The 26714-nt window shown below is 41.7% G+C and overlaps 1 protein-coding gene across 4 annotated transcripts in view; it reads right to left on the minus strand.

Annotated features, from left to right (window-relative positions):
- The window catches only part of ULK4 (unc-51 like kinase 4), a 502577-nt gene that overhangs the window by 258096 nt on the left and 217767 nt on the right, over positions 1 to 26714 (minus strand). For all 4 annotated transcript variants that reach the window (XM_069560715.1, XM_069560714.1, XM_069560717.1 and 1 more), the window contains one exon: positions 22398 to 22446. In XM_069560715.1, the coding sequence (XP_069416816.1) occupies positions 22398 to 22446 (49 nt within the window). The remainder of the gene's footprint in view (positions 1 to 22397; positions 22447 to 26714) is intronic.

The following is a 26714-nucleotide window of genomic DNA, read 5'->3' on the forward strand; positions in this document are numbered from 1 at the left end:
ACTGTTCTTCCTAAGAAAGCCAGAATTTACCGAACTTAAACAACCTTAATGGAGAAGGTCCACATTTTCACTTTTCTATAAAGTTGAGTTTTAGTAAAACTATATCACAGTACTAAAACATCTGAAGAGGAAGAATGAGGAAAAGATGAAGTGAAAGTCTGAATTTTTAAGTGTGGAACTGTCACTAAAATAGAGGTTGAATAAAGTTAAGTGGGCAAGAAAGTTTGGGAGGAGACCTGAATATGCGTATCTCTTCACATCATGTTAAAAGTGGCTTCTTCCAAACCGTGGAGATGGATGGGCGACTTACAAAACAGGGCAGGAATGAATATTCAATAGTAACAGAGACAGCAGACTAAGGGTGAACAACATAGACTCTGCAGCAAGAGGGAACCAAGTCTTACGAGCCTGTGATCCTGGGCAAGCAGTTAACCTCCCTGTGCCTCCTCATTCTTCACCGCTACAGTCAGGGAGCGGCAAGGAGGAAAGCTGCTTCATAAGGTTGTTAGGAGGATCAGACATCAACATGCATAAAGTACCTTGTATATACCAAACACCCTAAGTATGTGTTAAATCATTCAATATTGGAGAAAAACAATTTTAGATCTTTATTTCAAATCACACTCCTAAGAGAATTTTAAGTAGATTCAAAAGTCTAATGTTAAAAAAATAAAATCACAACCATAAGACAGAGAGAAAAATGGAGAAATTATTTTAAAGTCTAAAATCAAAATTAAACTCTTAAAATATATAGGTATGACTTCAAAATTATTTAAAACATCTGTCTAAAAATCAACAAATACAACTGAAAATCAACTGACAAACTAAGCAAATATTTAGGTCATGTGTGACAAAATTAATGTAACTGACATATAAAGAACTCTTATACTAACAAAATGATAAGTATGTATATCCAAAAATGGGCAAAGACCATGAATAGGCAATCAATAGAAAAATAAATAAAATGTCTAGTAATGTCACCCATTCTTCCAGGTGCTGGGGTTTCAGTGCTGAAGACGAGAGAGTGTTCCTACTCTCATGGAGCTTAAATGTTTCTGAGTGAAGACACAAAACTGATAAAGAACCAAGAAACATTTCAAAAAGTGTTAAGGGCTATATTAAGAACTAAAATCGTGTGATCTGAGAGACAGTGACTAAGTAAATACCAGGTTGGTGGGAAGAAGAACCTCCCACGAAATTAGATTTAAACTTGAATGATGCGTGGGTTTACCAGCCATACCAAGGTGAGGGGAAAGTATTTCAGGGAAATGGTCCCAAGTGGATATTAGCTTGACAATGTAAAAACAAGACAACCATCGTGGTTGGTAGATGATGGGGTGGGTGGCAAGAGGTGCAAGGAAGAGACGATGTGGCCTTGGTGAGTCTGAATAAAGAGGTCTGTTTTTATTTCCAGCTGGATATGACCCCCTGGCATGTTTTAAACTAGAGAGGGATATATATCATTTTCATCTTAGGAAGGTAAAAGCTGCTGCTATTCGGAGCACAGATGGTAAGAAAAAAGAAACATTGAAGCAGAGAAATAAGTCAAGACACACTGGCCATACAGGTAAGCTAGGACAGTGACCTGGATACCGTGGTGGTAACAGAGATGGAATAAGTAGGCAAATGGAGATGTGTTTGGGAGAAGAATAAAATAAATACAATCTGGGATCATTGGATATGGATGAAGAGAGGTAAACAATACAGAGATGGAGCAAACTACAGAAGCAAGAGTCTGGGTGTGGGTAAGGAAGGGCAGTGGGCACAGAATCCAAAGGCCTCTTTGGCTGCATGAAGTCGGAGATACGTCTAAGGCACCTATATGGAGATTTCCAATGTGCAGCTGAACACTAGACTCTGACTCCAAAGGAAAGATGAAAGCTGGACATACGATCTGGAGTCTGCAGCAGACACTGAGGGCGCTATCAGATGAGGCGTGATACACTGATCAGGTCGGAGGACAAGGGGCACACTCAAAAGGACTTAGCAGGAAACACAGAGTGAAGCAGGCAAGCTGGAGACAGCCAGCAGGGCGGTGAGGCACCCAGGGGCCAGCAGAGACCACCCTTAGGCCCCGAGTGACAAGGGGAAGGACCGTGTTGCCACAGCCCAGGAGGAGCTGGAGTCACAGAGGAGGGGACCCAGGACAGGAAGCAAAGTTATAATGGAATTCAGCCACTGCCAGGACAGCCACTAAGGCGGGAGGCAATGAGGAAAGGGAGTGCCTGACCTTGTTCTCCTCCCGTCCCCTTCACCCTCATCAGGCCAGCACCGACTACTGGCAGAACCCAAAAGAAGCCTGAAGCCAAGGGGACCAGGTGCCCACAGGCTGGGCGCATGAGAGAGCGCAAGGGATGGACAGCATGTTAGAACTAAGACGGCCGAGGTACTGAGCGGCTAGCCACAAAAGTCACCAACAACGGTGACAGCGGTAGCCACAGGAAGAAAGTAAGTGAGCTAGATCCCAGGGCAAGCTTGCTCAGCGTGGGCACTGCTGACGTTTGGAGCCAAGGAACCCCGTGTTGCAGGGCCTGTCCTGAGTCTTACTAGTAGCATCCCTGAACTCCACCTCAAGACAGAGGCAGCAGCTCACCCGGGTCCTCCTCACAGCCCCTCAGGTTGGTGGCCAGGCTTAAGCGAAGCAGACTGCTCCATTAGGATTTGGGGGTGAAATCCACTGAGCGCCCTGTTCTCAGGCGGCACTGGGAAGGGATGTCCCACCCAGAGGCTCTGCTCTCTCCCCCACCCGGTGGTAGGGCACCAGGGCAAAGTCAAGGGACTAACGACCCCCACACCATCCACAGACAACCCAAGACCTCACTCTTCTGCAGCTGGACCATCCTGAAGGATTCCTGGGGACCACTCAACATGGTTCAAGGCTTCTTTTCTCCATGTGGACCACAGAGGGGGGCTTTTCCTCCTTAGGATCAAAACCTACAGGGTTTTGCGCCAGTCAACATGGCAAATTGTACATCTATCTTTTATAGCTTAAGAAAAGTGTAGTTTTCTAGACTTAATTCCCTTTCCCTGCCCTTCCTTCCATAGCATACCCCAGGCTGGGTTCTTTAGACAGACAGTCCAGTCTCCCGTATAGACAAGTCCTGGCGACACCACCACCGAGCTCAGCGCACGGCCAACTTGTGTCGTCCTCTGCCTTCACTACCCAGGCCATGGACATCGAGGTTCAGAGGGGCAGGTTTCTGGGCAGGGAAGAAGACAGCACCACCCGTAGGCAAACACTCCACTCTGGTGACCTTCCCTAGATCACCAGTTTACCACTAGACCACTGAAAAGGGGCCAGAGAAAGAAACACACTCCTCAAAACACAAACTGAAGAGATTTGTGGGGAGGGGAGTGGAGGATCTCCACGGAGGTAAAGGCTACAATTCATAATGTGATGAGTGGCAAAAAGGGAAAAACAAAAACCTGCCTCTTGAAATGTAGTCCCCTAAATTAAAAAAATAATGACAACTTCCTTAAAAAAAAAAAAACTCATTTCTAAGCATGATTTTCATTACTGGCAATCCCTGACTCTCCAAAGAACTCAGGTTAATGAACCTTAAAAATCCCAAGGCCTCTGAGGGCTGAGTGGACCCACTGAACATGACGGGAATCCTCGGTATGCAAAACCCACCGAGATTCACCCGGGTCCCAGGTGACCTCACTCCCACCCTGAGCTGCCTGCATCACGGGGAGAAAGGCCTGGCCTCGCTTCAGCTGCAACCCCCACCGTCCATCTCAACAGTTTCACAGCACTGCACACTTTCTACACTAACCCTCTAAAATATTAATTGTAGCTCAACTGGAGCTATGCAAAACTGTAACACATTTTATAGTGAAGTAAAAGAAAACCCCAGTGACTCAACAGATACAGAGCATCTGAGGAGACCAGACAGGGGGAGGGAGACGTATGTGATCAATCTCCCGGAGCACATGAGTAATGTGTTTCTAACAGAAGCCTGTCGTGGAGAGCAAAATGAATCATCTTTACGGCGAAACCTAGAAATGGCGGGTAATGATGGCACGACAGGAAGTACTAACCTGTGAGTCATGAGGGCCAGCGGTCAGGATAACAAGACCATGCTTTCTGCTGCAGCCGATTTAGATCAAGAATCACAATGTGAATTTTAATGTAAGAAAACATCAAGCATCTGTGGATATCTGCATCACCTACCAAATACACAAACACGGAAAGATCCAGGCAGATTCCCAAGTCAGTCTCAGCTGCTGCTTCTACCAAGACTGCTCTGTGGTGTTCCTCATGACCATTTACCTGGCAGGCTTATTATAAACTATAGTGAATGGTATTCCCTTAGTAGGACCACACATTTAGTAGGTTAACACAGAAGTGTTATTTCACAGTTCTGGAGGTCGGAACTCCAAGGCAGGTCTCCCTGAACTGATGTCAAGATGTCAGCAGAGCTCCATTTCTTCCTGGAAGCCATCTCCTTCCATTTTCCAGTTTTGGGAGGCTGCAGTATCCCTTGGCCTGGGGCCCCAGGGCCAGCAGGGGCTACCCAGGTCCTACACATCTCATCTGGTTACTCTGAAAACTCCTCCTGCCTCCTGCTTGAACAGATAAGAATCCCGTGATTATACTGGGCCCAGCTGGATAAGCCAAGAAAATGTCAACTTTAATTCCATCTACAACCTTAGATTCCCACAGCATGTGCACAGGTGTTAGGAATTAGAATGTGGACATCTCAGTGGAGAGGCAATATTTTTCCCACCATGAGTGCAAACTCTCTCAACACCATCCTACCCACAGCATAGGAGAGAATCTACATTAACACATAAAAAGCTTGCTTAGAGAAGGCATTTTTAAAATGGGAATGTCAGTGAATAACAACTACTGGTTACTACCTACAAAATAAAAAGTTATTTACTTAATATTGCTTGTTTCACTCACATGTTTGAAAATGTACTTTCCACACGGTTCCCAGGCAGATCTTTCTCAAATAAAGCTGACCATGTCAAATCCTTGGTTAACATTCTTCCAAGGCTCACAGAGGACAGGAAGCAGTCTGAACTCCCCGGCAGGGACATAAAACCCTTCACAGTGTGGACCCCAAATACCTTCCCTTATCGTCCACCACCACCCCTTACACACCCACTCATCCCCTTACACATCCACTCATCCCCTTACTCATTCACTCATCCCCTTACTCACTCACTCTCTGAGCACCTACTATGTGCCAGTCAGCGACCCAACTGCAGGGAAACAATGGCAAACAAATATGACGTCACTCCTACTTCACAAAGTCAGTAATGTAGCGGTAGACTTTTTTAATCAACTAATCACCCAAAACAACCATAAAACTGCAACTGATATGTGTTATTAAGGAGGACAGGGTGCTATGAGTACCTGGGACAGAGGCATCTCAGATAACCCTTGAAAGAGACAGCTGGGAAGAGAAACGAGGACCCACTGGCAGCTGATGTTGGCAGGTGAGCAGAAAGCCACCTGAGCACAGGAAGGAGAGGCCTGCCAGCCACCCTCTGGGGGGTGGAGCAGAGCAAGCACACGCTTCTGCTGGTGAACATGGTCCAACGCACTCCCCGGCACAAAGGTGCTTCCCTCCCGGAAGGGGCGCTGATCTCCCTCAGCAGGGAGTTGCCCCGCTGTATCTCTGTTACAATTTACACCATTCCATGAGACAGAGCGATCGAGCTCTGTCCGCCTCCACAGTGAACTGTGAGCTTGCTCAGGCCCAGACCTGTGCTCCATTTCCCTATGCCCAGAAGTGCCCGACAGCCAACGGGCTGAACAACCACAGTCGCATCGCCACAGGCCGCAGCCCACACTCCCACACAGTAATGCTCTCCACTGTCTCTCTGACACACACTGGGAAAATGCATGTTGTTCTGGCTGATGCCTGTTATTTCTCAGAAGGAAAACTGATGAATGGCTAAAAGCACCTACATCAAGAGACCAAGACAAGAAGAAAACAATTCTAGTGAAAAGAGAAAAAGCAACGATTAATGACTTTTTAAATTAATGTAATAGAATACAATCAGTTCGACTGGTAAATACCCAAGAGCTAGTTAGTGACTGGGGAGGGGGAGGGGGGAACCATTAAACACTAGTTATCTTAATGCAGACAAAATGAGAGAAGTCACAGATACCCCAAACTAGGAAGAAGGGTAAATGTCCATATATGAAAATAAATATTTACATAATGTCCTTTAATAGTGGAGTAGTCTAGAAAAATTCAAATTTCCAATGTAAATTAAAGAAGAAAAGAAACCTTGAAGAGTCAGTAACTAGGGGAGAAGTTTTAAAGTTGTCAAAGAGTAACTAAATGGGGAAAAGAGAAAATCTGTATAGAGAATTCCAAATAATTGGTATAGATATTCTGTCCTCAAGAAGCTAGAACTTAATCCTCACCCTCTGAGTGCCAGACTTGCCTAATGACTTGCTTCCTAAAGTAAAGCACAGAAATGGAGGGGGCTGGGTGGGGAGTAACCTTTGAGCAGAGAAAACTGACAAACGCCAGCCACTTAATCGAGCTTAACACTCTCGGTGACAGGTCATGTTGACTGCAGACACCTTTGATACCATGTGATGAAAACAGTACTTCACCTCTGTGGTGTTCCTCCCCCAAACCCGTAACGAGCTCATCAGGAGAGAAAAAATGGACATATTCAAATTACGTAATATTCTTCAAAACACCAGTAATATTCCAAACTACCAAGGTCATTCAAAACATGTAACGTCTGAAGAAATGCCACAGCCTAGAGGAGATTAAGGAGATATGATAATTAAATACTGCAGTAATTCACAGGAAAAAGAAAACAGAGAACTGGGGGAAAAAAGGGGAAAATTAAAAAAATGGCAAATTTAATATACAACATATCAATAATTACATTAAATATAAAAGGTCTAAATGAACCACTGAAAAGACAGATTTGAAGACTGGATTAAGAAGTAAAAATGACCCAACTACATGCTGCCTACAAGAAACTCATATAAACTATAATGATAAAGGGAGGCCAAACATTAAAAGGATAGAAAGAGACACACGTTTCAAACATTAGTCAAAACAAAGCAGGTGTGGCTATATTGGTATCAGAAAACATAACACTCTAGAGAAAAGAAAATTAAAAGGAACACAGGTATTACATAATGACAAAATAATGATAAAATGACTTAAAATAACTAAGGAGACATAACAATCCTAAATATGTATGAACCAAGAATAGAGATGCAAACACATGGAACTACAAACTGGGAAACAAGAGAAAGAAACAAATTCATAATTACAATTAAAGACTTAAACACCTCTCTTTCCTCAACTAATAAAATAACTAGGAAGAAAATCAGCAATATAGAACTAAACAGCACCACCATCCAACAGAGTCACTTCAACCAATAACTGCAGAATACACATTCCTTTCAAGCATCCACAGAACATACACCAAAAGGCCATATTCTTGGCTATAAAACAAATCTCAAAAAATACACATAAATTGAATGATGCAGACAAGGTATACCAATGTAGATTTTCTGCTTCTGATAATGCACTCGAGTTAACACACTACCAACTGAGGGATTTTTGCAGAGACTAAAGCCTGTGGCCAATGATGTGTTGTAAAAGTGAAAGGACTTGTTTGTAACTAAGTCCTTTCAGAAGCGTGCATGTTAAATATAGCACTACACTAGAAGTAATAACGCATGACCCCTTAGCTACTCGCTACATTAGAAGTAATAACGCATGACCCCTTGGCTACTCAATATGTAACGGGGGGCCACTTAACGGTACTCTGTGCCAGACAGCAGGTGAGGCTAGAGAGACAGGCCCATGTCCTCACAGTTTGGATGAGGTAGAAAGGTCTCCCTGAAATCTGAAGGATGAGATGCACTCAGTCATGCAAGGAGATGGGAGAAGAATACTCTGGGGAGAGGGACTGGCAGAAGCAAAGGTCCTGAGAAGGAGAAAGGTAGGTCTACGCACTGTCTATTCCGTAAACTGAGCTGGTAGCATGCTGACAGCACAGCTGGGAAGAAAGAGTGCGGAGGACGTGGGGCAGGAGCCACAGTCGGCTCACATAGGGTTTGGCAGGAATTTGATTTAAGGATGCATGTGATGAGAAGGCACTAAAAATAGAAGTATGCTGCTGAGAGATCCTCGCGTGAAATAGGAGGTGGTGTCAACTACACTTCCATATTACAAGGAGGATTTAATTCCGAGATGGAAGAAAAAATGGAACGCGTGATGCCTATATGACATGGCATACAGAGTATAAGAGTATATGCTAGAGTATATTCTAGAGTATATGCTAGATGTGAACAGAACTGGAGGAAACCTAGTGTTCACGAGTCATTAAACACACATAAGACGGCTGGACCCTAAATACTCATGATGCACTAAATATTAAACTGATGTATGGCAAAACCAACACAATACTGTAAAGTAATTAACCTCCAATTAAAATAAATAAATTTATATTAAAAAATAAATAAATAAATAAACTGAATACTACAACAGCAAGTACCAAAAACATTCATTCAGTATACACGAAGTTTTCACTAACTCACACATCAGTGACATCTATCCAGGTCCGGTGTGTTCTTTGCTTAAAAAACACAAATAAAACCCATGGATGGTGAGCCAGTTCACTACCAAGTACAAACAGGACCAAATATACATGTCTCTCCAAGTACGTGTTATTGGTGTGAGATACTTTCCAGTGATGGGCTGTGCTCCTCAGACTCAACTCAGAGGAAGGTTCATGAAGGCGGGGGGATATTAACATATTGTTACCCCGGATTCAGAAGGAGTGTACTCCACTCTGCTTGGACCCTATTTAAAATGTGTTAATCTACCCTATACCTTGCTTCTCATTGTACATACTTAAATGATTCAATAAAACACATGATGCGAGTTTTTGTTTTTGTTTTTGATTTGTGATCCTTTGTGCTCAGGGAGCCCTTGGATGCTCTGTCTGGGAGTTTATGCGGAGGTGATCATCAGTTCAGTTCAGTTTAGTCGCTCAGTCGTGTCTGACTCTTTGCGACCCCGTGAGTTGCAGCACGCCAGGCCTCCCTGTCCATCACCAACTCCTGGAGTTCACTCAAACTCATGTCCATCGAGTCCGTGATGCCATCCAGCCATCTTATCCTCTGTCGTCCCCTTCTCCTCCTGCCTTTTTCCAATGAGTCAACTCTTCGCATGAGGTGGCCAAAGTATTGGAGTTTCAGCTTTAGCATCATTCCTTCCAAAGAACACCCAGGACTGATCTCCTTCAGAATGGACTGGTTGGATCTCCTTGCAGTTCATGGGACTCTCAAGAGTCTTCTCCAACACCACAGTTCAAAAGCATCAATTCTTCAGCACTCAGCTTTCTTTACAGTCCAATTCTCACATCCATACGTGACTACTGGAAAAACCATAGCCTTGACTAGATGAACCTTTGTTAGCAAAGTAATGTCTCTGCTTTTGAATATGCTTATCTAGGTTGGTTATAACTTTTCTTCCAAGGAGTAAGCATCTTTTAATTTCATGGCTGCAATCTCCATCTGCAGTGATTTTGGAGCCCAAAAAAATAAAGTCTGACACTGTTTCCACTGTTTCCCCATCTATTTCCCATGAAGTCATGGGACCAGATGCCATGATCTTCGTTTTCTGAATGTTGAGCTTTAAGCCAACTTTTTCACTCTCCTCTTTCACTTTCATCAAGAGGCTTTTTAGCTCCTCTTCACTTTCTGCCATAAGGGTGGTGTCATCTGCATATCTGAGGTTATTGATCTTTCTCCTGGCAATCTTGATTCCAGCTTGTGCTTCTTCCAGCCCAGCGTTTCTCATGATGTACTCTGCATAGACGTTAAATAAGCAGGGTGACAATATACAGCCTTGACGTACTCCTTTTCCTATTCAGAACCAGTCTGTTGTTTCAAGTCCAGTTCTAACTGCTGCTTTCTGACCTGCATACAGGGTAATTAACTACATGACAGTGGGCAAACTGAGGTAAATTAAAGATGCATATTGTAAACCCTCCACCAATCACTGAAAGGCAAAGTACTCTACTGATAAAAAAAGACCGCTGGAAAAGACAGAAATAAAGGAGAAAGAACAGGAGATGTGATATAAAACCAGCAGTGAGATGGTACAACAGATTTGAATACGCTAAAATCAATATTTACATTTAATGAAAATGTTCTAAGCACCTCAGATAGAAGACTAATTGTGTAAGACTGAATAAAAAGGTAAAACTCAACTACATCTATTGGCAGGAAAGCACCTTTAAATATAAACACATAGATAGGCTAAAATTTAAGTGATGGGAAAATATGTATCTACTAGCACTACTAATCAAAGAAAGCTGCAGTGGTGATAATAACATCAGATAAAGTGGATTTTAGGACAAAAAACATGACCAGGGAGAAAGAGGAGAATCTCATTATGATCAACAGTTCCGCTCCTCAAGATAACACATAATCCATGTGGCAGAGATAGTGGGGCATGACTTCTGTGCTTATGTCACATAGGATCTAGCTTTAATAAAATAAGCTGCCATGTTGTGCAGGCCCACACTGCAAAGAACTGAGGGTTGTCTCCAGCCAACAATCAACTAGAAACTCAGTGCTGACTTCTCTAGCCAACCGCTAGCAAGAAACACAGTTCCTCAATCCAACAGATTGTGAGGAACTAACTGAATTCTGCCAACAGCTACGTGATCTTGAAAGCATATTCTTCTCCAGTGGATCCTCAAAAGAGACCCTGGCCCTGACAACCTCTTGAATACAGCCTTGCAGAGGACTCAGCTCAGCTGTGCCCAGACTCTGGACTTACAGAAACTATGAGATAAACACTTTTAAGCTACTGCATTTGTGGTAAATTGTTACGAAGTGATAAATAACTTCTACTTAAAAGCTGAAAAAAAATCTGCTTTGGTTGTCCTTTGTTTTACTATCTCTGATTGCCAGTGAATGTAAAAACATTAAAACACAGAGTGGCATTTAAAAAAATAATAATAATAATAATTTTTACATGGACTAACAGAGCTACAAAGCAGAAAACAAAAATGGTATAACCAAAACAGAAATAGCCAAAGACACAAGTATCGTCAGAGCCACCATTACCCTTCTCTCAAAAGTGACAGACAGGTTGACAGAATACCCGTAAAGACACAGATCTGAACAGACAGTAACAGCCACCTTGACTTCACTGACATTCGCAGGGCATTCCAACCAACGACAGCAGTTACACTTTCTCCACAAGCATGGGGGAAACATCTACCATTTACCAAAACAGACCACAGACTGGGTGATAAAGCAAGTCTGAAGAAACTGTATAGGACGTAAAACATACAAAGGGTGTTCTCTAACCACAGTGTAATTAAACTGAAATCCACTAAAATATACATGTGAGCCTCAAATACGGGAAAACTAAATAACAGACTTCTAAATAATCCGTGACTCGAAAAAGAAATCGCAACGGAAATTACAAATTATGCTGAACTGGATGAAACTGAAACATCTAAATTTTGTAGGATGGAACTAGGACAGTGCTTAGATGGACATTTATAGTACTAAATGATCATATTAGTAAGACGGAAGTCATAAATTCATGACCTCAGCATTTCTTTAAAAATTAGAATAAAAGCGAAAAGCTAACCCCAAGAAAATAGAGAAAAGGGTATAATAAAGAGCAGAAATTAATGAAAAACAAATCAGGGGGAAAATCAATAAAACCAAAAGCGAGTTCTTCTTTCAGAAGGCAAATAAAGTAAACCTCTAGCTAACTAAATCAGAGGAGGAAAAAAAAGAGAGAGCAAATAGTCAATTTCTCATTACTATTCAAATAAGCAGTATGAGAAATGAGAGGGAGGCATCACTATAGATTCTCAAACACTAAAAGGATAATAAGGCGGTATCATAACAACCTCATGCCAATAAATTTGACAACTTAAATGAAATATACAAATTCCTTGAAGATATCAAGAAGAAATAAACTGAATTAACTGTACATCCATTCATAAAAATAAATTTATACTTTAAAACTTTCCCACAAAGATAACTTCAAGTCCAAGTGGCTTCACTGGTTATTTTTACTAAACATTTAAAGGAGAAAATAAATACCACCTCTGAAAGACATTTTTTCCAAAAAACTAAAGTGAAGGGAACATATTCCAACTCATTCCCTGGGGCCAACATTCCCTTGATACAAAAACCAGAAAAAGATTCTAAGAAAACTATAGAACAACATCCTTCACAGACACAGTCACAAAAATACTTAGAACTTTTACTAAATCAAACTCAATGTTATATATTTTAAAAAAAACAGAGCATGACAGGTTTTAACTCCAGGTAGCCAGACTGGTTTAACACACACACACACACACACAAATCAGTAATTTCACCATATTTTTTTTAAAAATAAAGAACCACACGATCATTTTAATAGATGAAGAGAAATAGTCCATTACAGTGAAATCTCTCAGCAAACTAGGAATGAAAGAGAACTTCTCAACCTTCTCAAGGATTCTAACAAAACCCCATGGGTCACATCAGACCTAATGCTTTCTCCCTAGGAAAAAGTATGTTCAATAAAAGAAGCCAGGGATTCATTAAAAAATGAAAGAGTCCACCCCTTACTACTCATTTATATAAAATTCTAGGAAATGCAACCTAATCTACAGAGACTGTAAGTGAATTAATAGTTGCCTGGGACAGGAGTGGAGATGGGGGGATAGATTAAAAATAAGCACAAGGAAACTTTGGAGGATGAGGTTGTGTTCATTATTTCGATGGAATACACATATGTGAGAACGCATCAAATTATACATTTAACACCTAATAGAAATAAATAATGCCTACAGGCGTACATGGGGCTTCCCTGGTAGCTCCACTGGTAAAAGAATGTGCCTGCAATGCAGGAGGCTCGGTTTGATTCCTGGGTTAGGAAGATCCCCTGGCGAAGGGATAGGCTACCCATTCCAGTATTCATGGGCTTCCCTCGTGGCTCAGACAGTAAAGAATTTGCCTTCAATGCAACCCGGGTTCGATCTGTGGATTGGGATGATACCCTGGAGAAGGACATGGCAACCCACTCCAGTATTCTTGCTTGGAGAATCCCCATGGACAGAGGAGCCTGGCGAGTACAGTCCATGGGGCTCCAAAGAGTTGGATACGACTGAGCAATTAGGCACAGCACAGCACATGGGTGTACACACACATACCCTGCTGCCGTGAACATTACAATGTAAGATAGATGCAAAATATATTATTTTTTAAAAAATTTTAAAAGAAAAGAGAGGTCCCATTTTTTTAAAAGAAAAGAGAGAGATAATACATACACGCAAATTAGTGAAGAAAATAAGCATCAAACTATCAGGAAGACTTTCACATTCTATCTTTGACATTTCTGTACTGTTTGAACTTTTTACAAGCATGTACTGTTTTTGTTGTCAGCAAAAATAAACCAAAAAATCCTTTGTAATAACTTGCCCTCACTGGCTCATCACAGTCCTCCTCCAACTTGGTACCTCTAATAAATCCAAAATGCAATTTCACTTGCTATAACTATTTAAAAAGCTCTCCTTTTCCCATAAATCTGTAAACTACTTTAGTGCATCAGATTTCCTGGCTCAGCCTGAAAACCCTCTGCGGTGCTGGGTAAGCACATAAATTCTGCTTTCTCTTACTCATCCAAGAAAACAAATGCAAAGAACATGAAAAGCAAATGCTAGTAGATGTTTGCTGCTTTCTTCAAAACTAGTGACTTTTTAGTGGTATTCCCACATTCCTTAGTTGGTATTCTCAGTAGCTTAGCACATGAATAAACTCATGGGGTCCTACATTACCAAAGAATTTCAAGAAAATGTACCATTCGCTGGCCATATATTGAGAAAGAATGATCATCGCTTTTAAACTTGACTCTTTCAGTAACTTTGTATACTTACCACAAGCTATTTTACTTGGTTCCATCTATCAAAGAGCCCCAAACACATGGGACTCTGGAGCTATGAGAATGGGCAAGGCCTGATGACCACAGTAGGCATTTTAACACAAGCCTGAACCCAAGGTTGACCAATGGCTGGGCATCGTCAGATAAAGCAGCATTAGGAAAGAAGTGAAAGTGAGTGATATCACTAGTCAAGGCCAAAATTCAGGGGAGCTACCACCACACTGCCTTTTGTGAATATATTATACTAAAGAATGGTGGCCCTTCCTACTGTTTCACCTTCCAATCCACCATCAAGGGAGAAAGGTCAACTGTGATTGCACTCTAGGAGGAAAGGGTCTAAACTGAACAGCCACACCTTGCCTCCCTCCCTTCTTCACTAATAACACGTTGTTCAGCCGCTAAATCCTGTCTGACTCTTTGTGACCCCATGGACTGCAGCATCCCAGGCTTCCCTGTCCTTCACTGTCTCCCAGAGTTTGCTCAAACTCATGTCCACTGAGTCAGTGATGCTATTTAACCATTCCATACAAGTATTGAAAAGCAAAAAGCAGGGAGGACAATGTGCAGGAGACAAACGTGGCTGTGTTTAGAGTGACTCCCTCCTGAAGAGAAATTCACAATGTGATGGAGGAAATAGATAGGAAATCACCTACTGCAGCACAATCCAACAGAAATAGAATGCAAGCAACGTATTTTTAACATTCTGAAAGTCGAAGTAAAAAAAAAGGGGAAAGAAACAAAATTTTAATAATAGTCCATTTAGCCCAATATACTCCAAATACTGCCATTTAAACATGTAATCAACACAAGAAAATTACTCAACTACTTTACATTCATTTTTCCCTTGGAAATTTGGTATGTATTTGACACTTAGACTGCATCTCAATTCAGACCAGCCATGTTTCACGTGTTGTTTGTTGTGCTCTATGTGGCTGCTGGCTACCATGCTGAAAAGCACAGGTCTGCACGAGAAATTTAATCAGCAGCCCAGGCAATGAGATGAGTGCAGGGGCAGAGGCGCACGCAAGTACCTAAGATTCACATACTGTCAACCAGGAGTCCTTCCTCTCCTCCCAGCATTACACTAATGCTTTCGCTTTCCAAAATTTAACCCACTGTTTGTTTCCTCTCGATTCCCTCTCATGACACTTTATTAGACCACACCTGTCTTCACTCGTCTGTAACTTATTCTCACTGATGTTTCACTCGCTTGCTGTGCCCTAATTTTACCCTTACTTCACAAGTCTCATTCCACCATCAACTAAGAATTAAAAAAAAAAAAAAAACCACAAAAGCTTACACTCTACGGAAGTAAGTACTTATCACCTTCTCCTTCTATGCTCTGTAACTAGGCCACCTCCTTGTAGAGAAGAAAGAAGGAAGAGTTAGTATGTTTCCTCAATGTGAAGCACAGGAATTGGAGCAGAACTAGAAGCAAGAATGTACTTGTGCTTAGTCGCTCAGCTGTGTCCGACTCTTTGGGACCCCAAGGACTGTGGCCCACCGGACTCCTCTGTCCATGGGGCTTCTCCAGGCAAGAATACTGGAGTGGGTGGCCATACCCTCCTTCCAGGGGACCTTCCCAACCCAGGGATCGAACCCAGGTCTCCTCCACTGCAGGCAGATTCTTTACTGTCTGAGACACCAGGAAAGCCCGAGAAATAAGAATGATGATGATAAAACTCAAGATCCCGTTGGCTTGGGAGAAGCCCTATGTGACACTATGTGCCCTGAGATTGGCCAAAGGTACCCTAAGCCTTATTTCAGCATTTTTTTCAATGAGTATAACTTGTAGCTTTTAACTTAATAAAGTCCACATTCTCTCAAAGCCCAATTGGGCTGGTTATGCAGAAACCAATCATGCTTTACCCAAGTTATTGATACGTTTATTTTACTAAGCTTCAACCCATTTTTTCATCTAACTAGGTAACATGGTATTGATCAGATCAAAGCCACTGGTTCCGTTGCTATGTGAACAAATACACTTCATTCAAGCCAGTATCAATACATTGCACCTCTGCCCGAAAGAATTATCCTGCAAATATACATTTATGACACAAGCTACTAGGAATAGATCTGTGCAAATCAACCTCCTTCCCAATCCCCACCAAATAAAACACTTCAAAGTACACACTTTAATGGCAGTATGTTAGCAGTGTATAAATTCATCCTCATATACAACATGAATTGGTTATCAGTCCATCCTACAATCCACAGAATCCCCGACTGGCATTCACGTAGGTTGAAGAATCAGATTCACTCCCTGCATCCAGTAAGTGCTCTTTGTGTAACTTTTAAAGTACTTTCCTAGGCCAAGCATTTTGAAATTGGAATCAAACCATGTTTGCTGTTTTAGAAATTCATGCTCAAGTGCACAGCAGAAGCTTATCAATGGCATACGGAACACAAACAGAGTCTTAGCCTATAAGGAACTTGTCGTTTTAACCCTAAGAACCAACTCACATTAGATGGGCTGCAACTAGAATGAATCAAAGTAACTGTAAAAATCTGATGAATACTCGGGATTAGAAACATTTCTTCAGTGTGATGTGGCTACCAGTGTGTACTACCTTAGTATCTCAGTGATTAAATCCTTTATGCTCCAAAGGTCCACAGGGCTTTCCAGGTGGCCCTGGTGGTTAAAAAAAAAAAAAAACAAAAAACAAAAAAAACCTGCCTGCCAACGCAGGAGACTTAAGAGATGTGGTCCGATCCCTGGGTTGGGAAGATTCCCTGGAGAAGGGAATGGCAACCTATGCCAGTATTCTTGCCTGGGGAATGATATGGATAGAGGAGCCTGGTGGGCTACGGTCGATAGGGTTCGAAAGAGTTGGACGTGACTGAAGACTTAGCACACGTGCACGCAGGGTTTGATCACACCCTGTGTTTTCAGGCATCCACTGGGGGTTAAACAGGACTGAAGCAACGCACCACCAAAAGTCCATAAAGAGATTCTTTCCTAAAGGTACCATTGACTTGGAAGATTTACTCAAGCTTGCTTCAAATGCTATCATTGAGAACTGCTAAAACAATATAATTGTCAAACTAGTGTATTGCTAATCCCATTTTTATTGTTAACATTTGCCAATGAAATTGCTCTTTAATTGTTTGCTCTGGAATAGACATAAAATATCATGACAGTGATATTTTGGCACATATTGGAAAATCTGCTATGAATATAGATTTTTTCCAATAAAATACAGGTTGCCCATATTACTCGGTGTTAAAATGATTTACGGAAGTAGGCCGAAAGAAAAAACCACTGAAATAAAATGAGAAGAGATCAGAGTTATAGCAAAATCCAAAGGCTGATCCATCCAAATTCATACTTAAGACTCATTTAAACACAACGTTTACTCTTTGGAACACTTTCCAATGAGGAAAGAGGAAAGAAGCAGAAAGGGAGAAGGCTTTCCATCCTGCTCATTCAGCAACTTGACACTCAAAACCCAAGCCATCAGGCCCTCCTGTGATTGACTTTCCCGAGGAGTCCCCGTTTATTAAGCAGATCCAGACTGCCTAAGGGTCGTAGACCCTGCGGCCTGTGTATGGGAGTCTGGCTTAATTCAGGGCATGCTGCCTGAGGCTCCGCTCTGTCCAGCACTGGCCTTGTGCTGTCAGGGAAAATGCAGCATCTCACGCAGGTGGGCCCTACCAGGAAAGCAGCACCCAGCTGCTGCGGCAGCTCCTTTTTGTAAGCCATCAGCTACTTGGCTCTACCCACCACCTGACCTGCCAAGAGTGGGGACACTTACAGGTGGAAGCCAGGATTAAAAATATCCTGCCTGCTCCCTGGCCTGAATGCGATGCTACAACTCCTGGGCCCTTAGATCAAACCTCTGAGACCAGTTCTGTCTTTTAAGCTTCCTTCCCAGAGTCCCTCTGGCTGATCTCAAAAGCCTCACTGATGGAAATTGCAGGCAGCTCCCAAAATCCAGCTTTCAACCTGTTTCACATTTCCAGTATAAGCTCATGACCCTAATTAAGCCTGATTCTCCCCCCAACACAACCCCTTGGCCAGGCAGTCAACATCCTCACTGCATACTGCCCCGGCTGCAAAGGGGCTCAAAAAGATTTTTTTTAAGTAGAGAATCCTGACTTTTTAATTTTTAAGTGGAAGTATAGTTTATGTACAATAATATATGTTATAGGTGCAGAATATATTGATTCACCTCTTTTAAAGGTTACACTACATTAATAGTTATTATAAAATATTGGCTATATTCCCCATGTACAATATAGCCTTGTAGCTTATTTTATACACAAATGTCCTCAGTCCTCTAACTCCTGTATTGCCCCCTCCTCCCTTCCCTCTCTGCACTGGTAACTACTACTTTGTTTAGAGGATCCTGATTTTGAAGAGTATAAATTATTTGCAAAGTCAACAAATAAGGAAGAACCACAGCATAAAGACCTGCAGGATCTGGTCCCAAAGTACTCACTCCCTACCATCTCTCCCTGGCACTGGTGTAGGCACATTTAAGTACTCACCATATCCTAGCTGCAAGGCCCTTCTCCTCACGACAACCCCCTGTTAAAAGGTTACTTCTGTGAGACTCCTCTCCCTACATGGAGCAGAGCCAATCACTCCCTCCCTTGGAAATCACAGTACTCTCTTTCTCTCTTGGTAAAGCTCCTACCAAACAGGACAACACATGCAGAATTCTGCTGCCTTCATCTTCACCTTCCTCTAGGCCTGCAGGAAAGACACAGATGCTGACTACAATCCCTGCCCACCAGATGAGACAGTTTTGCTTTCTTAAAGGAAAACATCTCAGGGTGTCTTACATGGTGGGTAAAAGTGCATATCATGTGGGAAACTCAAGAAGGAACTTATAAACTCCATTATCAAGCTTTAGGTACATCAAACCAAAGATGGAAAACAGTTTTGGGCTGAGAGTAAAGAAAAAAATCATCAAGAGATCACGGTGGACCACCAGCCAAACAGGTCAAATGCTGCTTTGTTTTTTAATGAATGGCCAGAAGACACAACCGGTAGCCGAGGGGTCTCAGTCCAATCTTTTCATTATGTCTTGTTCTGATTGATCAAACCACCACGAGAAGCTGCTTTATATACACCAGACACCACCTAGGCCCTTGAACTTAGAAACCAAACCAACTAAAGTGTACACTGTGTTTCCTTGAATCTAGGAATCCGTCAGTTGTAAGGTGCACCGTTATTTTATCAAGCGCTACAGAAGAAAAATGCTGCCAATTAAACTATGGCATGATTTCTTACTACTACAGAATTTTCATTTCATTTTTATTGAAAGAGTTCTTTTAAACTTAGACATATTTTTTTATAACACATTATTCTTGGGCACTAATAAAAAGAAAAGGAAAACTGAAACGCATCGGTTAAGGCAATGACAACCAGGTCACCTGGCTGAAGGCAACTGGTAAATGTCACTGGTTTGGGAAGTACAGTCCAGTTCCAGAAATGTTAAAATTAAAAAAAAAAATGTACAGCACAGATCAATAAAACCCTCTATTATTCCTAGTTCAGTGACAAAAATGTAAAAAGGACAAGGCAGTAGTTCATAGGATAACTGCTAAAAAAGACACTGCATTGATTAAAAATGTATTTATACAGAGAAAAAAGTTCAGATTAGTCAACTCAAGAAAGATGAAAACACAATAAGGATTCGAGAATATTCTTCAAGGACATCAAAAGTCCTGTCCCCAAAAAGTGATTTCCAACTGTTTTTTCTTTACATTTTTTTTTAAAAATATACTTTTAAATACATTTAAAAAAAAGAGAGAGAGCCTACAAGAAACTTGAGTATGGAGCTGTTCTATCTGGAGGAAGGGTCTCACCTAAAAATGCCTCTGAAGTCACACAACATGTGACCAGCTGAAATCCTGACCTGGAGAGTGTGTGTAACCTCCACCCACTCCCTGTGACAGCTACAACCCAACGACAAGGGTTTAAATGGTGGCACTGATCAATTAAACATTTGCACAATATGAAGCCTTGCTAGTTGTCTGTGATACAGAGATTCAGCATGTTATTGCAGGGAGGGAGGCAGGGGTCAGTAAGCCACAAGGGGGAATTTTCCACATGTGGTATTTCAGACCTTGAGATGATTGCCAAAGGCGGGATGAGAACTTTCTATCAGCCATAAGGAGCTGTAGTGATCTTAGCAGGTCAGAAGCCCCCTGGGCACAGCAAGGGGGTGAGTAACACCAAGAGTTTCAGGTCTTGTCAAGCTCCAGCTCTCTGTGTCTGCAACACCAAGTCTCTCTTCAAGCACAAGCCAGATGTGGCTGAGAGTGGACAGCCTTGGCTTCTGGCCCCTGCCCAACCATGTAGCTCTACCCAGCAGTTTACAGCACCCATGGCCCTCCAAACACAAATCCGACTCCACAACAAATTAGCAAGTGATGTATGTCCTGCGGAAGGTGGGAGATGCATATACTGCTGGGCGAAGCTTAACAATCCCCACCAGACAGCCATTTCTCTATTTTCTCTATTTCTTCTCCTGAATGCCTGAAGGTTGCTCTGCTGGAAGCGAAACAAGTGGGCACTAGAGCAAGGCCTGAGGACTGGGGACAGATTCTCATGGTTCCTCTGGCTATGTTCTTGGGCTCTGCTGAGACCAGGACAGAGAGGAAAGCCACCGAGCAAGTATGTTTCCCTTGCAGACAAAACCAGGGAATGTAGGGGAGCCACCTCACTGATCCCTTCCCTGCTGCCTGTAACGAGGACAGAGGCCCTTTGGTATCACGTGGGGATGGATCAGAGGGGAGGATGCCCCAGGCCTGGACCGCCTTCACTGCCCCTTCTTTCCCAGCAACCCTTGGCTCCCTCAAGTGCCTGACCCAGCTGGCGAACTGCCTTGTATAACTGTAGCTCCCACAGCCCAGATCTGCCCCTCTGGGTGCAGCTCTCAGGCCCCGTCATGAAGCAGGGCCAGAGGATTGGGAGCGTGGCTCCGCTGGGCTTAGGACCCAAGCGGAGTGCCAAAAAACACTGCCTTCATCTGCGTGCTGCTTTGCATCTCATTTGCATCCCCATAAGAGACTGACCTAGACTTGCCTGTGAGTGTCCAGGAATCTCTGGCGGAGGTGTGGGTCAGCGATGGCTTGCTACAGGGTCAGGGGCATGGAGTGCAGCAGTGTGTGCATGGGACCTTTTGAAGGAGGTTGCCACTATCGTCTCCTGACACTTTAAAATCCCCTTTGACCACTGGAAGCAGTTCAATCCTCTTCGGATGACGCTCTAGGTCATCTTGATGTCACTTGCGCATGCTTTGGGAATACCACCCATGCCCACATCTATTCCCGACCTAATTCAAATAGCTCAGCAAACTCCATAGCTCTCCTCCAAGAGCAATCTGTGGCCAAGAAAAAGAATGTTTGAACCATACAGGCCTATCAGAGCACAAGTAACATGCAGATTAACGTTTTAAGATGATTAGAGAGAGCTAATTTTCCATATGTAGGGTTATCTGACGGTATAAGCTATTGCTCTATGGACACCCGAGTCAGGTTCCACTGATCTGACTAGGTACGCGTCCCCTCCTCTGCTGCTTGCACTGGCAGCCACGGAGGGAAAGTTTTTGGTAAAGGGGGACAACCCACCGAGGTACAAGAGAACACTTCTTTGTCTAAGGGCACGCCCTTGCTATAAGTGCCAACTCGGTTTTCAGTGTAATTCTCAGATTTAAGTTTAGTATAAATAGAGATTTAGCAAAAGTGAGAAAAGCCAACCCTACATCCCGTTTTATTCTCTACACACAGTAACCAGAGAGGAAAGGTTTTCTTTAACCGGCAGTTTTCAATCAAGCTGCGTTCTATGAATAGGGAGGGAAAAATGGTGTACAGAAGCTGAGCTACTCTACATTCTGAAGAGGACAACTTCCTGCCCAAAGGCATCAAACTGCTGACCTGACTCAGTCATGACAGAGAGCTTCATGCTGAACATGAGAACACGCAGACTGAAGCACAGCGATCATCATTCTGCCCTTTCATCCACAAACCAACCTCAGATACAGTATTCTTTGTATATTTTGGTGTTGCTCAGTCGCTAAGTCGTGTCTGACTCTTTGCAACCCCACGGACTGCAGCACGCCAGGCTCCCCTGTTCTTCACCATTGCCTGGAGCTTGCTCAAACGCGTGTTCATTGAGTCAGTGATGCTATCCAACCATCTCATCCTCTGTCATCCCCTTTTCCTGCCTTCAATCCTTCCCAGCACACTTCTATATATATCTTTCTATAGTAGATAACGTAATTTTTAACTTAATAGAAATAAAATGTAAAGGATTTCCAGAAAGATGGCAGATCATTAAATAATATCCCTGTACAATCTCAGAGCTAGACAAGAGCTCAGACAAGGAAACTGGGGCCCAATAAGGTTAAGTGACACCATGGACACATAATCCTGCTGTGCAGGCCACCCAACCAAACAACGCGGCCAAAACTTTAAAAATGTTTGTCACTTGAATTTGTCACTTGAATTTCAAACACATATTTCTTCTCTTACCAGGATTACTTCAAAAATGCGTGGGATCAGTTTGCTGTCTTCCACAAGTCTGTTAAAAAAATGCAAAGATAATTTATTAATAGTGATTTTTAAAATTATTTAAACTGCTGCCCTGACATGGAGCACTGCAGCCCCATGCTTTATGCTGAAATTCTGTGACTGAGGAATAGTATGATTAAATATTCATTTTAATACACTGAATTACATTTAAACACAAGAAATGTGAGGCTTCTTTGCGAATCACTATTAGCTTTGCCTCATTGATCTGCAGCAGGCAAAACCTCAAACAGATATATACAAATGTAAAAAAAAGTATTAAAAATTCATAATTATTATAAAGACTATCAAAATAAGCAATGCCAGCTGAAATAATGTAACCGATCCTTCATGTAGTTAAGTTATAAGCTTGCCACACTATAATCTTTCATATATACCTCATTAGTTATTTTCTCAACACTAATGATTTAATGCACGATGATTTTTAATGATCTTTAACTTTAAAAAAAGTAGACACCAATCACACAATAGCTTCTAGGCACTTTCATCAAACCTAGTTATAAGTTGTTATCTATTTGTAACAGAAGACTTTCTCCAAGCAATTTAAGGGAAAACAGCCTTTATTCAAAAGGGATAGTTTTTTTAAGAACAATACTTCAATCTCTAAATATTCCTTTAGTCCAAGGGTCAGAGAACTTTCTCTGTAAAGTGCCAAATAGTGAATATTCTAGGCTTTGCAGGCCACACAGTCTCTATAGCAACAATTACCTCTGTCGCAATAGTATAAAACTAGGTATAAATAATCTATAAATTAATAAGCATGGCTGTGTTCCAATAAAATTTTATTTTCAAAAAGAGGCAGTTTCCCATATTAGGCCCATAAACTATAATTTGTTGATCCTCCTTCAGTTTAAAAAGAAAATAAAATTCCTTAACTTGACTAGAATTTACTTTGTAGGATAATCCACAGCGCTCAAGACAAGCATATTCCTTTTGTTGGCTCTTTGTCTATTTCACAGAGGATGTCAGGTGGATAGAAAGGGAATTTATCATCTGGCCTCCCCGGAGCTTGTTTGTCTATAATACTGCATTGATAAAAGAAAAGCCTATGAGACTAGCAAAAAAAAAAAAAAAAAGATCACAGTGTTTTACAAATACCTGTTAAGGAAAAGCGAGCTACAGAGTGAATCCCCAAAGACAAGACACACTTAGAAAGCCCTAGCTCAGTATCTAGCAAAAATAAACATGATCATTTTCTATAGTCTTAATAGATCAGAGGGGAAAAGTTTTGACTACAAGTATTAAATTCATTGACATTCTCTCACTTTCCTGGACAACTGCAGGCTCAGGAATGAAGATGGACCTCCTTATACCATGAGTGGGTAGGACAGGAAATGCACAAACTCAGGACCAAATGCAACTTTAGGTCAACACATCCTTATTCCTCTTCCTTTGTTTCCTAGATATTAACCTCATCATTTCCTAAACTGGACTTCTGAAATTTTCGTGATATATACTCTTATCAGGCCCAGGCCTAAAAGAGCCAAGCACAGACATCTCTGAGTTCGGTTGCCGTAGCAACCAAAAGCCAAGAATGTCACAGGGACACAGGCACCACTGCTTCCTCAGTGGTACCAAGGAGTGACAGTTCCCTGTATCACAGCCCTACTCTAACATTCGGATCCAGAAGCAGACACTCACAATGCCAGACTTTTTATGATGGTATTTTAAAATACGTTCTATTACCAACACGTGTGCATGCTAAGTTGCTTCAGTCGTGTCCGACTCTTTGCAACCCTATGGACCCTATGTAGCCCTCCAGGCTCCTCTGTCCATGGTATTCGCCAAGCAAGAATACTGGAGTGGGTTTCCATGCTCTCCCCCAGGGGACCTTCCTGACCCAGGGATCAAATTCCTGTCTCTTGTGTCTCCTACATTAGCAGGCAGGTTCCTTACCACTAGTGTCATATGACTACACAAATGACCTTAATTCAGTCTTAAAAACTGCACCTAGTTCATCTTCAGGTCTCTGCATGACAAACTGGCTTCTCTGCACCACCTCTTAAGACTCTTTTAAGTTCCAGCAGTTCGATTCTTACATTCTTCTGAACACAATCAACCAGAACAATTGTGTTCTTTGATCTGAGTAACACATCATTTACAGCCACGTCTGGAAAATTAAAAGCGAATTCAAGGTTAAAAAAAAAAATCGCTTTTAGTGAAAAAAATTTTTTTTCTATGACATCTTCTGTGACCCATGAACTAACCTCACATGTAATCCCAAAAGAATGCTGAAACAGGTATGGGAGAGGGGTGGCCACAAACTCTTACAACTATCTAAAATGCATCAGTTTTCCAGACTGTGGGAAGTGACTGGTAAGTGGGCGATGAGTACTCACTAGCATTTTCTTAAATTTAAAATAATAAAAATAGATACCTAAAGGTGTCACATATACTATTGCTTCTGTGACATTTTTATTTCACTTATGTGTGTACTGGGTAGTGACCTAAAATATAGTTTGTTTTATTGTGAGTTGTATAAAAAACATCTGAAATCCACAGATTCCAGGCTGCTTCAGAGAGCTTAGTTTTTAATATGTTCTTAAATTTTGATTTTAAAAGCTGGGTCTGCTTACTTAACACATCTCCTTTCATATCACCACAGGTCCGATTAGTAGCTCAGTTCCCAAATGACCAAACCCTTCATGTGCTCTGAATAATGGAGTGCTCCTCCTCTGACTTGGTATTCCGGGGAGCAGCTCCGGGGCTCGGGCCTCTGTAGACCAGGGAGAACGAGGCTTACCTCTGAACAACACGGATGTGGCTGATTCTCAGGGGATTATTCAGGCAGAAAGTCTTAAGTCATTATACTAGACTTAGGAAAATCAGGATGCAAAAGGCAACCTTGTTCGGGACCTCTGTTGTGGTTGGCCCCCATGACTTAAATGACCAGTATCGTTTTACTACATGAGTCTGTTATTTCCTAAAATTGAAAAGAATGAAACTGCTATGGCTTATGGACAGCCTGAGGACAGGAAGGGCAAGATTTATCTGAATCTTCTAAACCAAAAACAAAGTAGAGATCTTTTTGAAATTATCCCACATCTTCAAAGGATTGTGAAGTTATTTACTGTAGTAAACTTTTCTCCTTTATGTTAGCTATCTAAGCACACTGTGTTTAAGTAACTCCAGATGATTAAGTTGAATATACTGCCGTTTCTAAATTCCAATCCTGGGACCACTTTACATTGGGTTTTTTTGGGGGTTTGGGGGAGGGATTCTTTTTCCCCTTAATGGTGTAATTAATGATAAGAGTGTGTGTGATGAAAGAATTTTCCTTACAAAGTTTGTTTCAGGAGATTCACTGGGATTTTTGTATATCTGTGGTTTATGTTATTACCAAAACAGGTACTGTTTGCATTAGAAAATTTTAAATGAACTTGTGAAAATCTTTAGGCTATATTATTTGGAATTCTAACTCCCCTCGTTCTTAAAGCAAATGTTGCCATTGGTGTTGGGAAATTTGTTTAATTTTTAAGTGATGAATTATTTTATTAATTGATAAATTATGTATCAATAAAAACTTTAAAGTATTTACTAATGTTTGATAACTCATTTAAAATACCATATATTTAAATTATGATAAATACTATGGTTGAGATCTAACCATGGAAGCCGTAAACACAAATTACAAGAAAATTTTATCAGAAACCATGCTAAATGATAACCAAAAGGATTCATTATTATTTAACGTATACTTTAAATAATAGGGCAACACTTTTGATGTAAGAAAAAACAATGGCTTTTGAGGTAAAGTTATTGAGTGACCTATGGAGTCAAGGTGGCCTTGATTTTCTCTCTTTTCTGGCACAACTACTTTTCATATACTTTGAAAAGAGGGCTAAATATAAACTAGCAATATTTAGATACAAAAGACTAGGTGTAACTTAGGTAGGGAAACTTGGTGCAGGGAGATCACTCTAGTTCTGTTCAGACATACAGCAGTAGGTTGGGTTGAATTTCCAACTATTATTAGCTTTTTTTTTTTTTTTTTTTAAGAAAAAAGCAGGCAGAGGATCTCCACCTGCTTTTTGCTCAGTTATATAGGCAAGAAAAGTGGCCTCCAAAAGTGTTACAACATGTCTACAGAAACATGGGGGTCTATCCATCGAGTTACACTGTCTTGAGTTTGCGTCCTCACTTGAAGGCTTTAATCTGCTCCTAGGGCAGAGACCACACACGTGAAGAAGGGCCACGAGCCTAGAGCCACCGTCCTTACCAGTCAATCCTACCCTTCAGGAACAATGTCCTCCCCAAAGG

This window comes from Ovis canadensis, chromosome 19 (genome assembly GCF_042477335.2).
Source record: "Ovis canadensis isolate MfBH-ARS-UI-01 breed Bighorn chromosome 19, ARS-UI_OviCan_v2, whole genome shotgun sequence".
NCBI lineage: Eukaryota > Metazoa > Chordata > Mammalia > Artiodactyla > Bovidae > Ovis > Ovis canadensis.